At 44.8% G+C, this 13,428-nt stretch overlaps 1 protein-coding gene across 1 annotated transcript; it reads right to left on the bottom strand.

Annotated features, from left to right (window-relative positions):
- Window positions 1–437: 437 nt before the first annotated feature.
- On the bottom strand, window positions 438–13,212 carry WFDC1 (WAP four-disulfide core domain 1). The gene is made up of 7 exons (XM_042821547.1): window positions 12,595–13,212; window positions 6,958–7,153; window positions 6,411–6,494; window positions 4,479–4,619; window positions 4,054–4,095; window positions 3,529–3,603; window positions 438–2,598 (listed from the first exon to the last, which is right to left on the bottom strand). Exons 1-6 carry the CDS (start codon window positions 12,739–12,741, stop codon window positions 3,545–3,547), a joined length of 669 nt encoding a protein of 222 aa, XP_042677481.1. The 5' UTR covers window positions 12,742–13,212; the 3' UTR covers window positions 438–2,598; window positions 3,529–3,544.
- Window positions 13,213–13,428: the final 216 nt, after the last annotated feature.

The following is a 13,428-nucleotide window of genomic DNA, read 5'->3' as shown; positions in this document are numbered from 1 at the left end:
TCTCATTTCGTTTGCTTTTCCACTCTTAGAGGAAGACTTGGCCTCCCACAAAGCTGCCTGAGCAGCTGCCTGTGCAGTGCAAAGCACCTGAGCTGACAGCTCAAGGCCACCCGGCAGTGAATGACATCTCAGAATTGACACAGATGTCATTGGGATAAATGCCCAGTCCATTGAAAAGGTCACCTTTTATCTGCCTCATCAGCCCTGCTCTCCTCATAGCACTTTCCACCAGCCTGAGCAAAAGAAGATTCTAGGAACTTCTGCCCCACAGAGGTGGTCCCTCCAGAAGAGGACACTGGTGGTGGTGGATGTATTTTTGGATCTGACACATCCCTTCCCTTGGAGAAAACTGTCTTCCTGTGTTTCCTCAGCTTCCTTAAACTCTGTTCTTTCTTTTCAGAATTTAAAGCAAAGCGCCTGTCAAGAACACACAACCAAACCTAGGCAGAGCTGGAAAATATCCTGGTCACGTTTTTATTGAGCACTGAAGTGGCAGAACCTGCACCCATCAAGCATAGGATGCATGTATGGGGAAGGGTCCACCCGGCTCTGCTGCTGGTCCTCAGCTCCCACGGGGCAGAGCAGCTCCAGCAATGGCAGCAGTGATGCATGAGGATCCAACGGACTGCAGGCATTGCCTGCAGTGATACTTGTGAAGTTGATCATAGCACCAAACATGCTTCAAGGTGTACATGGGGACAAGGAAAACAACCTACATTCGCTATTTCCTACTGAGCTTCGTGAAACTGCTGCTAAGCCATTTGTCTTTGGAGAGAAGAGTAGATGAAGACAATCATTTGGTATGTGCTTCCCTTCCAACTCGATGGACAGCGCTGTCGAAAACACAGCATTTATACAAGCTGCTTCTGGAGCTTCTGTTGCCAGGTCTGACAGCTGATAACTTAAAAAGAATTAACTTGAAGAAGCAAACACAATAGCACCACGAGGAAGGGAGACGTCTTTGATAACATCCAGTAAACAGAAATTCATCAGGAACACTTTGCAATTGGAAAAATATCTTTACCAACTCATCCAGCAAAGGTATCCGCTTTCTCCTGCTACAAAATAACAGCCATTGCAGTGAATGCATCCACTAAAATCAAATGTATTCTTGGATCAAATTATAGAAGTAGATCTGTCTCAATGTGGTGTTGTATTTAATAGCTAGAGCTTGGAGCAAAGGAATGGAGAGTGGAAAGCAATTCAACAAATGAAAAGATTTAGGAAAGTGTGGAGCCTTTCATCTGTTCTTTTGCTCCATAAAGCACTGAGGAACACGTCTGTTTACAAAAGGAAACGGAGAGCAGTTTGGAAACTTTCATCTCTCCAGCTGCAAATGTCATATGCAGAGTACCAAGTGTTTTATGAGCATCTGAGCTTTAGCTTAAGCCATTCTGTGAATGGAAAAAATCTCACAGTTTGTGGGAGGAAGCAAGCACTTCGTATTTGTGAATTGGGTATTTATAAACACTGCTACTATTCTGCATACCCAAATGCTAATTTTATGCGTGCAGATGGGGACGTGTACTAAGCAAGGGAGCCAAAATACCTTCCTTTGCCTAGCAATTTTGACTGATTTGTCAGAATTAAATGCTATGATCCCTTTAGGAGCATCCGTAGAAATGAAAAACATTCACAGAAAATGTGTTTTCCATTTCACAGTGCTAAACAGCTATAAAAAGCTGTAAGGCCAAAACACAAATAACATGACCCTAAGGACTCATGGATTTGACATAAAGGTACAGGACATCCAGAGAGCAGCAGCCCATCTGCCAGACAATCCTTCTGAATGCGTGTATTTATCCTGATTTTGCTTTTCTAAGATGTGCACAAATAATCCAGACTTCAGCCCCACTGCTGAGGTTTTGCAGGTACAAAAGGGCAGACACATTATTTGGGAGTATTAACTCAGGTGGCTAAAACAACTTCAAAAGGTTGGCACGTGTCTCTAACAGCTTAGATATTGCAGAAAGAAATCCATTCATTAGCTCACAGCCTACAATTCACCAGACTGAGAAGCTTAAGGAAAGTCAGTTACAAAATATTTTAAAAACCTGTTTTTCTCCTGCCTCCCCACATCCTTAAGATTTAAGAGGAAATCTGGTTTCTTGATGCTTGTGAGAAGACTCACGCAAAGTAGTTGTCTGAGATAGGCAGGGATTGGACCTGATGTAGAGAGCTCCTTTAGTCTTCATCTTGACTTTGTCACGTTACTTAATATTTTTATACTATTCAGTTGCGTTGACAGTGAAATCCGAATTGGTCACCTAAGACACACATAGAGAGCAGGCTGTGTGCCAGCAGCCTGACAAGGGCACTGTGGTTTGCAGGTGTTCTCTCTGTGGTATTTACATTTCTTCAGTGGAAAGGCAGCTCATAAACGGTGTGGTTTCTTTCAGGGATCACATTCCTCCCCATGCTGACAGGCTTAAAATCTGGACTCATCCTGTTTCTTGAAAATTCATAGTCTTTATCACTGATGGGTGGGGATCAGGGTAATGCTGGAGAAGGCCTCATGGAGATTTGGGACTAGAATTCTTCCAAAACGTAACCGTTGAGTAAATCATTCCTTGAAAGCTGCTTAATAGAGTGGTCCAGCTGGGTGAAAATTCAAACAACAATAAAGGAATTAAAATATTTATCCTTATGAGGGTGTTTGTATAGAACTTGTCCTTACGTAGCCAAGGAATCTTAATAGTCATCCTGACGTAGGTACAAGAAAGACACAATTAGCTGCTTTGTTTTCAAAACTGCCATTAAACTTAACTTAGTTTTAAAGTGAAGCTAACAGTGTTAAGAATACCAACCTGGTACAGAATCTTTGCTATAATAAACATTTTCAGTCTTGCCCGATTCAAAGGCTGATAAAACGCAATGGAGCACTTTCAGCTGGCTTTGGTCTGTTCAGACACGAGTTCATTTGCCTGAACTGGTCACAGTGTTGAGGACAACTGTTCATGCACATAAAGTTACTCCTTTAAGTCATCCACCTACCTAAGCAAGACTGACCCTTACTTACAACCCACCTGGAATAAAGCTTTTACTTTCTTGCAGTATCACTCATACCTATATTAAAAGAAGCCTCTAAATAAAAAGTTTGAAGTCTTAAACCTCACAAATTTTTGCAGCATTTTTCATCCTGAAGATCACCCCATCCTCTAAATGCCTTGAAAGCAAGGGGTTCTCAAGAAAATCAGGTTCACCTTGTGAAATCAGAAGAAAAAGTGAGAGGAGGAGAGTAGAAGTTGGGAAAGACTTCAACTTCTCCACGAACATTTTGCAGAGCTCTCCCCACAACGCCTCAGGTTCTCGGGATAATTCTACAGCACCACCTGTTTGTCTGCAGAAGTGTTTGAGCTCTGTTCTTAGAGCCTGAGGGATGCATCTGTGCAAAGGATGAAGGTGTTGTCCTTACAGTGATGTTTTGATGAAAGGTAATTTCAGCCTCAGGCAACTTTTTCTTTAAATAAGTGCTTACTAAGCACCAACGATTTCCACCCAGCTCTCCCTTTTCTCACACACACTTACCCAGGCATACTTCTGATTAACCCAAATGCTTCTGCTGGTTTTTCACATAGCCGACCACATTGTTGGAATTGCTGCCTGTAAAACAAAACTCTGTAAGGTCAGATTGCAGATTATTCTGCAGCAAAAAAATAAAGATTAGAAATAAAAAGCTAACTTGCTTGGGAAAAAAGACTGTTTTTGACTGAGTTCTGTATCTATCTGCAATGAATCCAGAGCCATGACCAAAGCTCTAAAAATATACTTTCAGATAACAAAAGGTTGTAGGATTGGGTGTTTCTCAGCCCTTAGGTGGGAACCCCTAGCAGAAGGCTGTATTATTCAACAGTGTGTCACAGCTGGCAATACTGGTTCCCAAGAGTCCCACAGTCAAGGCAATGCAGATCTGAAAACAAAACCTTCTTGACCAAGGCACGGAGCCTTGAGATTAAAGAATATCTTTTTGCTATTTGCAGACCTTCATTTCACAAGCAGCAAATTCACCATAAACAATGCAATAACTATGAGGCTTTCATGCCAATTGCTTACCAAAATACTCCTTGTAATACTTATGCCTCAGGTTGCGTCCATCTGAAAAAGAAAGTACATAATGACAACACACCAGCCAGCCTTCATCCTCTGAGTGGGCTACTGTAACGTTCTGTCCATTTCAATAGCTATGAGTCAAGGAATCACAGCTTTACACAATTAAAAGAAAATCTGCTTAAATTTCAAACTGGCTATTAGTGATCTACAAAGTTCAAGTTCCAGATGACTTTTCCTTGTTTACCATTTATATTGTTATTTAATCTCCTAGAAGTAGCCAATGTTTAAGAACCGCACAGCTATATATTATATTAGGGAGGTTAATAAAGGAAAAGATACGAAATAATAAAACCAAAGCCCAAACCCCACATCTTACTGGTGTCTGCTTGACAGAAGAAGAAAGGAAGGAAGGTTTCCAGTCAACTGACCTGGATTTCCACGGAGCTTTATGCATTGGCCCCTGTTAGGGATTCCTTCAGCTGTGTTGCCAGGGTTGATGATATGGCACTCATACCCCGTGGGGCAATGCAGAGGCTCATCGCCATCCTCAGTGGTGCTGCAGGCCTCAGCTGCAAAAGAAGCCTGAAGGTCATAAACTGTGGCTTTATCACCCACAGGTAAACAAAACAGGGCAGCACAGCCACTTTCTTCTGTGCCTCCTCCCAGACAGGATGCTTCCCCAGACTGCTTCACACTACTTCCCAAGCAAGGCTACCACAGAGCTAACACCTCCAAAGACATCTGGCACAGTGGAAGATCAAGTTCACACCTTACACAAAACTTGATGTGTCCAACTCAACACGGGGAGTGCAGACCAGCCCAACTATTGGTAACACCACCCTACCCACAGCCTGTTGTGTGGGCTCTGTGCTGGACAGCAGTGGAAATAAACCACTATTGGTGGTCTCTCGTGGGTGCTCTCACCATGCTGCTCTTGCCTCCAAGCAGCCATACCTCTGTTCCAGTGTTTTGGTCTGGGTGAGGAATTTGGGGAAATACAAGCAGGAAGCTGGCAGTTGGCTGCTTTGTTCTTTGCTCCACACCCAGTACGGTACTGAAGAATCTGAACCTCAGATGTGACTCATTGTAGAGTACAGCAGCACCACCCCTTGTTGCCTACAGAGGCCTCCAGCACCTTGACTCTGGATATCCAGCAAGTGTGGAGCAGAATAAGAAAGTAAAGCAGGTCTCACAGGCTGTATCTGCATACATGAAGTGTACAGGCTATGCCAGGACACTCCACCCTTTCATTTGACAAGAGTTTTAATTTTAAGAACCTCTGCTGTAATTCCCATGCCATGACTGATGGGTCTTACTTCACCAATTACTCCCTCGAGCTGAGATAAGGTGACAAAATAAGAATAAATAATGCAAGTGTGACAGGGATGGATGAGGAGGGACCCATTTGATCTTATTTCTAGAAGTGCAACTCCAACCAGCTGGAGGCAGAACCTTCTCTTGAAGAACTGGGTGTTTCCATAATGGATGAGAATCAAGGTTCAGTGAGTCTGATAGCATCTGTGTAGGACCAAAGAGGGTAATTTACTGGCACTACCCGAGTCTGACTAAAGCTGATCAAAAGCTGGAACAGACTTTCCATCATGAAATTGAGAACTTCAGGCATCCAATACATTTCAAGATGCCTCACAGAAGAAAATTTCCTGCCTCCCTACTGTCTCATTGCTTCCTTTTGAAATATGTTTCATATTTGAAAAGCGTAATTAAAAGAAGTCCTTTCTCTATGGAACTGAGAAGCCCAATCTCATTAGCAGTCCCCAAGCATTGATGCTCCCAGCAATGTCAGCCTCACTCAGCTCTGCAGCACTTTGCCAAGGCTCTTGTTTAATGTATTCCCTTGACAAAAGAGCTGGGGTTGAGCTCCCATCCCAGGGCAGCAGTCTGCCCTGCAGGCTATGGCATCTCCTAACCTATGTCTGCCCACAGTTCATCAGGCAGCTGGTGGAAAATACTGTGTAAACCAAGAAAGTTTTTTCTAAAAAACAAAAGATATACGTAATTCTACTTATTTCAAGAATGGATAAAAATCCCATTCCCAGGAGTACACCTAGTGCTCTGCTGCCTCCAAGGTCTCCCCTGTGTGCTGCACTTGGTTTTGGAAGGGCAGATCTGATCAGGCTCTCCTAGCACAGGATTTCCGGCCAAACCCATAAAAAGCAACTGATTTACTGCACAAGAAACTATTTCCCTGCACAACACAGTGTTATATGAACAGAAACCCTAGACAAACACCAGCAGCCCCAGCATGTCAACAACACTGGCAAGCTGTATGACAAATATATTATTTACTGCCTTTTGCATAATCACTCATCTCATGGAGAAGACAGTGAAATGTACTGTACCTTGTAAGACTTCCTCTGGGCCATCCAAAAGCCACCCGTTTCCTCCCAGCCAGCGAGGTTTGGGCTGAACCAACCAGTCCAAAACTGTAAAAGAAACAAGAAACCACAATGTTGAGGCAGGCACACTGCTATGAAAAAAATCACAGATATTCTACAACTGGCAGTGATGAAGCTGCTGGTATCCTGAAGGACAGATCTGAATGGATCCTCCATCCCCACTGCGTGGAACAGACGAGTTGGTTGCCTGGCTCCTGTGAGCACTAACTCAGATTGAGATTGTACTTAAAAATTTTTGAATATATAATCCCAGGAAAATAACCAGCTTCATTTGCACTGGTGGACATTGTGCAGCATCAGCTGGTTGATCTTAGCTCATTTTGGATTCAACAGTCACCCCAAATTCACCTCCAAGAAATCAGAAGTGCGGAACTGAAGTTTTATCCTTGACTCCCACTCAAAGGATGCTTCAAACCGGCAACCTGTGACGCTTGGGGATGCCCACCAGAATTTGTACACATTTCTCTCTACCACATCTGGCTGGCAGTACCTGGTGGGGGCTGCACAGACTCCAGGCAGGCGTAGATGCAGCCGTTGTAGCAGCAGCGCTTGTGCCTCTCGCACTCGGAGTCGGAGCGGCAGCTGGGCACCTCGCAGGCTCTGTCTGGCAAGGTCTGGGGAGGCGGTGGGCAGCGGTCGTTCTTCTGGTAGTGGGCACTGTGAGAATGAAGAGGGTACTCATAATCCTTGCAAAGAAAAGAAAAGGAAACAAAGGTTTGGCATAAGGCGGATACCAAACATCCCATCAGTTGAAACAGAAGGATTTTCAGTGTTGGTCTCAGGTACTTTCTAGGCAGGAAAAGTAACTGTTCTGTTTCCCCAGCCCTGACTTCAGTGTGCTGGAGACAGAGATATGTGACCACATTAGCACATTTCTTTGGAAACACCAAGCCATCAGACTGCTGTGTGGAGTTCATTAGTAATTAAGGTGACTGCAATGGCAACGAGGAGGTAAAAATCCTTAAAAGTGAGCATCATCGTGACAAGCATCCCAAAATGCTCCTCTGGTAAAGCAGTTGAAATATGACATTGTTATGCCTTGTTATGAGATTACATCCCCAGAGTGACCTGGAGCTAATGGTCAGGTAGTGCCTGTCTCCCACATAGGCTCCCTTTCCCCTGATCCCATCCTTCTGGACCAGAACATGGAAGGGAGAGGTTCAAAGCCTTTCAGGCCTGTCCTCTGTGGGGTCTCGAGCTGTTAAATTGGAAACCATTCTTAAAACCAGAGGTGATGTGGGTGAGATCTGTGGGGGCGATGGCAGTTCATCACAAAGCAAATGAGGCTGTGCTGAGCTACAGCAGAGAGGAGCCCCACTGCTCACTGCACACAGAAAGGACAGGGAGATGTAAAGAGGATTAACAGGCACAGGATTTTACCAGGAACATTTGTAAGAGGCAGCATTCAGATATTATCCGTGCTGGTGGCATTCAGCAAGAAGCCAGCTCCCCTTTCAGAGCTGAATCAGCCAAGCCTGTTCCTTTCTCACCCTTGGTTAAACTGCTGAGCTTGAGCTTAGCTCTCCAGAGCATCACACAGTGCTCATAAAGGCCAAAATCAGATCTATTAACACACATTAACAAGCTCTAGTCAAATCAAAAGACAAGTTCTGGATTTGCCCTTTTAACAGAGCAAAAGGAAGAACGCAGAGCTGCCACCTGCTCACTGGGTTAAGAGCTCTGTAAGTACTGGGCCCCACCACCCTTGTGTTTCAAAATCAGTGACAAACCATCAGGGCTGTTATTCCAAGAAACAGTGTGGTGCAACTGTCCTCAAGGGAGTCTCTAGAAAATTTCAACACCAGGCTGTGGATACATCTGATGAGACTAATATCTTCCTTTAGCTATTCTGCATTCCAACTGCCGAAAGCTCCACACGGCTTCTGTGGAGCATGTGTGTCTCTGCAAAACAGCATGTCCCCACATGTACTGCCCAAAAATATGTCCTGGGAGAGGCCCCAGGAGGCAGCCTGCCCTCATCCCACATCCACAGGCTGAACACTCCCTTGGTAGGTTGAGTACATCCAGTATGGTGTAGAGCTCAGAGGAATAAACATCGACTGTCACTCACATCTCTCACATCTCATGGGATTGCTTGCAATACTTCTGCATTCCCTGATGGATCTCCAAAGGGGGCCACTGCTCCAGGGACAGACTGCTGGCCCAGCTGAGCACCAAAAGAAATAACAACGCATATTATTTCTGCTAACAATGGGAGAAGTTTTACTGCCGTGCTCTGCCACGTATCGTATGTAGGACATAATGGCATCACGAACGTGGTTGCTTTTCCATCAGAGCTGATCCCATTTCTTTGAGTGACAGCTAGGGAGAAATGGAGAGCAGCACATTTCTCAGCTGCCTGCTTTGCAGTGACTGAGTCAGGAAATGCACGAGTACAGAGCAGTCAGGATGAACAAAAGTTTTAATTTATGGAAGAAGGTGTACAGAAGGAAAATCCATATCCTGGTTACATCTACACCTGGTTATGTGTGTGAGTCTGCACGTGAGAGACAGAACTGCTATTTATGTTTCCATAAACCACAGCCTCCTGCCCTGTGCCCACTATCAGCCAGCTCCCACTGCCAATACATTTTTTTCCTTCTGTTTTTGCCTTCATTGCTTACACACAGTGAACATGAAATTGCCCCCAAAGGATATTAAGATAGCATTTAACAGTAAATCTATGCAGTTCCAACCATTTCATAGATCTCCTTGTCTGAGGGAGCATGCATCCCAAAAGGTCACAGCTTACCACTCTATTACTGAAATGTCAGCTGCAGGCTCAGAGGCAGCTATCGAAATAAAACTGGTAAATAATGGATACATGGAAGGAAAAAACCCAGCGTTACGGCAGTGGCTTTACAAATGATTCAGAAACCAAGAAGCCAAAATCACAATGAATAGTCAGCTTAATGAATGAGATTTCCATTGGGGAACAATGCAAAAGTTTCAGCCAAATTCCTCTGCACTTCTGACCTTGTTGCCCATTTCCTCTGATGTGCTACTGCTCTTAATCCCCCTCTTTCTAAAACTCATGGCCAATAAATTATTTTCGTGGACTTGGTCTAATGAAACTATTGCCATCAGTTTATGCCTGCTGAACTCTCAGTGGGAAACAGGATTCCCTCATTCACAAAACAGCTGGCTGCAGAAGACTCCAGGTAGGGGCTGCAAGGTCTCCTTTAAAAGCTCTCCTAAGACCTTGGGTTTGCTTGGAGCACAGCTTGGATTTATCATTTTTACAGATTGTGACAACTGTCAAAATTTCTCCCTTAAGGAATATTTTTCCATTCAGGAGGCAAATTGTTTCCTATGGTGCTCCCCATTAATGCTTCCCATTAAATCATTTTTATGGGAAGATCTGCATTAGAGCTGTACAGACAGAAGGTAAGGAGGAAAGTTCAGGGTTCAGCCAAGAATGCTGGAAGTCAGCATACATGATCAGGAAAAATCTGAATGCAACCACTCACTTTCAACCTGTATTTTCAATAGTGACTGTGAGATGCAGCCTGCCTTCAAAAAATCCCACATCTCTTCTGTTATGTGCACCTGAATCTGGGCGCTGGGCTTGTGTCAAAGCCAAGTTCTCTGCTCACACATTACTCCTAGGCAGATGATAAGTAAGCTAAGCTGGTAGACAAAGAGCCTATCTCCATGTAGATGTATGATGGCTAGCTGGAGGGTAAGTAAATTGTTGGAGGAACGTTACAGCAGCTGCAAGGAATCTTTCATTACTGGAAATCTGTACAAGAAGGCTTGTAAAGGGGGATTTTTTCCTAAAATGTTTGATGTAGCTGACACTGGAATAAATTCAAGACTGCCCCAGGTTTTCCCAATAGACATGTGGGTGTCTTGATAACAAAGTAAAGCCCATTCCCAGCTAGTTCCCTTCTCTGCCTTCCAGGAGCATTCCCCTGACTGTGCAGGGAGTTGCAGAACCCCAGCTGCAAATCACTGTGCTTAGTGAGGTCTCTCTGGCTGTAAAATAGACAAGTTTGCTAAAAGCTGGAAGCTCAACTCCTTCATCGCACTCTGACAGCCATTTTTCCTTCTCACTGCATCCCCTCTCTTTCCCCTGTCTCCATTGCCACCCAACTCCTTGTCACCAAGTAAACCCTTCCTCAGAGCCCATAACAAACAAGGCAGTTCCTGACCACAACACCTGCTCGTTGTTCTGCAGCCACTGGTTCAGTGAACACATTCCTTCTGCTGTAGACTTGGATGTTTTCATGGAATCAGAATTATTAAGGTTGGAAAAAACAACTAAGGTCATCAAGCTCAACTACAAACCCATCACCACCATGCCCTCTAAACCATGTGGATTCAAACACCACTTCCTCTCACCTCCCCCTTTCTCCCTTTCAGCCCTTGCCCATCTCCCTCTGGGTGTCTCCATTTGTTATCCCCCTACACTGACTCACTATCAGCTGTTTCACCCGCAGCCTCTGCTGTCCTAACTGTAGGGAACAGAGAGCATTTGGTAGAAAAGAAAGCCTCTCTCTGATGCACGGGGGCTGCCAAAAAAGGCTCTCGTGAAGAGAAGAATGGAGGGAGGACAGCCTTCCTCCTTACAAAAGAGGAGAAGAAAACAGAAAGGCATTTGCTGTTTTCCCTAGATAAAACGTTTTTGTCAATACGAGCCATTCTAGCAAGCTTGCCAGATCAGTAGCACCTGGATTCATGGCTGCCAGAAAAAACAGCCCTTTGAAGAAGCACGGATTGAAAGAGGAGGATATATCCTCAGGGGAGCGGGCTGTGTGCCTCTGCACAGCACATTATCTGAAGATCAACATGTAAATACGTGTTCTGCTCCTGTCCTGTTTCTCTGGGTCACTGACATTGTGATCCTACTGAATTTGAGCTTCACGTTGAAATACGACAGAGGAACATACTAATAAATATGCTTTCCAATGAGCAATTTTGGATGAAACACAGCTTTTCACTTCATCATTTTCCAAATAAACTGCAGAGCAGACACTCCATCCCAAGAGAGGCTGCAGCGAAACAAAGTTCTGGCTGGAAAATAATGGGGTACCTTTTAAAACATTAGCATAATTTTCCTGTAAAATTTTGAGGAAAGGGCCATATTTCATATCACCCAACGTGGGCAGATGATGTACGTCACACTTCTGAGGCAGCAGTCACACAGACTAACGGTACTTATTCCCAGATACATGGCTCCAGATGAAATGGGCCAAAAAACATCCACTCAAAACACAAAGCTGCTGTGTGTGGCTGCAGAAGGCAGGTGGAGGAACCTCCCGTGACACAAGGAGCCGTTTATGCACATGCAATGGCTGTAAAATGCAATTAACTAAGAGAACACAGACAGCCTGAGACATGTCCCCATGCCATTCGAGTAGCAGGAGCTTTGGGTCAGCGTTGGCTTTTAAGTGAGTAAATTGGATTTTCAAATTACTTTTTCTTTTCTTTTTTTTTCTTTCTTTTTAAGCAACAGGTCCTGAAAGTCAGATAGCAAATCATCTTATTTCTTTTCTCCTTTCCTCCATGGCCATCTCTCGCAGTTGTTTGGCCCAGTCACAGCACAGTGACACTCAGCACACTTTTTTCCTCTATTCTCAGTAACTGGTTGCTGCTCCAGTTTCAATTCCAGTGCTATCACTCCATGGCAGATTTGGAAGAGGTGGTTGTGCTCAGTCCCCTACTGGTGAATATCACAGGGCTCTTGCTCTCCTCTGACATACTGGGCAGTCACTGAAGTGCTCCAGTTGAAGATATTTCCCCAAAGTTACCCCAAAAAGCAGTGGAAGAACAGGGCAGGGAACCCTTCTGGAGATAATGACGTTATCCTTTTTGCACTAAATCTGTTCCCAAACACATCGATTTTGCATTCCCCATTCCTTCCCTTGCTGCCCTATGATGTTTCTAGGAAAAGCAGCAATGACTGCAGCACCGATGTGTTTTCGGCACGCTGCACAAGTTTCCTATCACAGCAGCTAGGTGGCAAAAGTTTCGTACAGCTTGGGAAACTTCATGCAGCCCTTTTATAAAAGAGTTGGGGTGTGGATTCAAACTCTCCTTATTCTAAAACACATACGTAAAGCAAAATTCCATCTCACGGTGAGCACACCCAGCCCCCCAAACCGCCCCACCGCAGCCTACTCACATCGTATTTCTCTGTCATTTTCAGATGCAGAGCTCGTTTCCAGAGATTCCTTGCACAGCCTGAGTCTGCCAGCAGAACTAAGACACAAAAAGCCACAGCGAAGATCTTTTTGCAGAAATGCAGGTCTGACAGCATCCTGGAATCCATTTTCCCAATGAGAGATCAAGTAGGGAGCTCGGCTTCCCAGGATCCGGGCGATTCAGTGCTGGCAAGGAGGGAGGGAGAGGAGAGGGAGGGAGCGTGAGGGCTGCTGGCTGGAGAGCTCTGTGCTGCACGGCTTCTGGGAAGGGAAAGGGGGGAAAAAAAAGGAGCCTGCAAGCAGAAGCCAGGAGCTGCTGTTGAACTTCTTTCCACAAAGTCAGATCAGGTTCTCGGCTCACATGTTCACACAAAGCACACGCTCTCCTTGAATGATAGATGGGAAGATTACTTGAAAGATTATTTTTAGACCTTTGTTCCCAACATCTGGCATCCTCAGAGAGTCCCATTCAAAGCCAAAGCGTGGGATCAGATGACAGCTGCCGCAGGGGGAAATAAAGGTCTTGGAGGGGTGGGCTCACAGCAAACAGCTCACCCAAACTTCCCCACTACTCAGCTCTCCCTTTGTGCGCTTCCCACTGTGCCCCAAGCTGTGGTTTTGGATCGTGTTTTGACAAAGTGAGAACTCCGTATGAAGACTGCTTGAAGGAAATGACTTAAAGACATGATAAACATGCAGAGGCTTTAATTAAACCAAGTTGACGTTAGCTTTCTGCAAATGATTTTGGAGAAGAGGAAGATGCGGTCAATGGGTAAAAATAAATCCATGTGCACGGGTGGGGAACTGGGAAGGAA

This window comes from Centrocercus urophasianus, unplaced genomic scaffold (assembly GCF_019232065.1).
Source record: "Centrocercus urophasianus isolate 14NV4802_14NV808 unplaced genomic scaffold, USGS_Curo_1.0 seq_2, whole genome shotgun sequence".
NCBI lineage: Eukaryota > Metazoa > Chordata > Aves > Galliformes > Phasianidae > Centrocercus > Centrocercus urophasianus.
The sequence above is the reverse complement of the archived record's forward strand: the minus strand, read 5'-3'. Positions and strand labels throughout refer to the sequence as shown.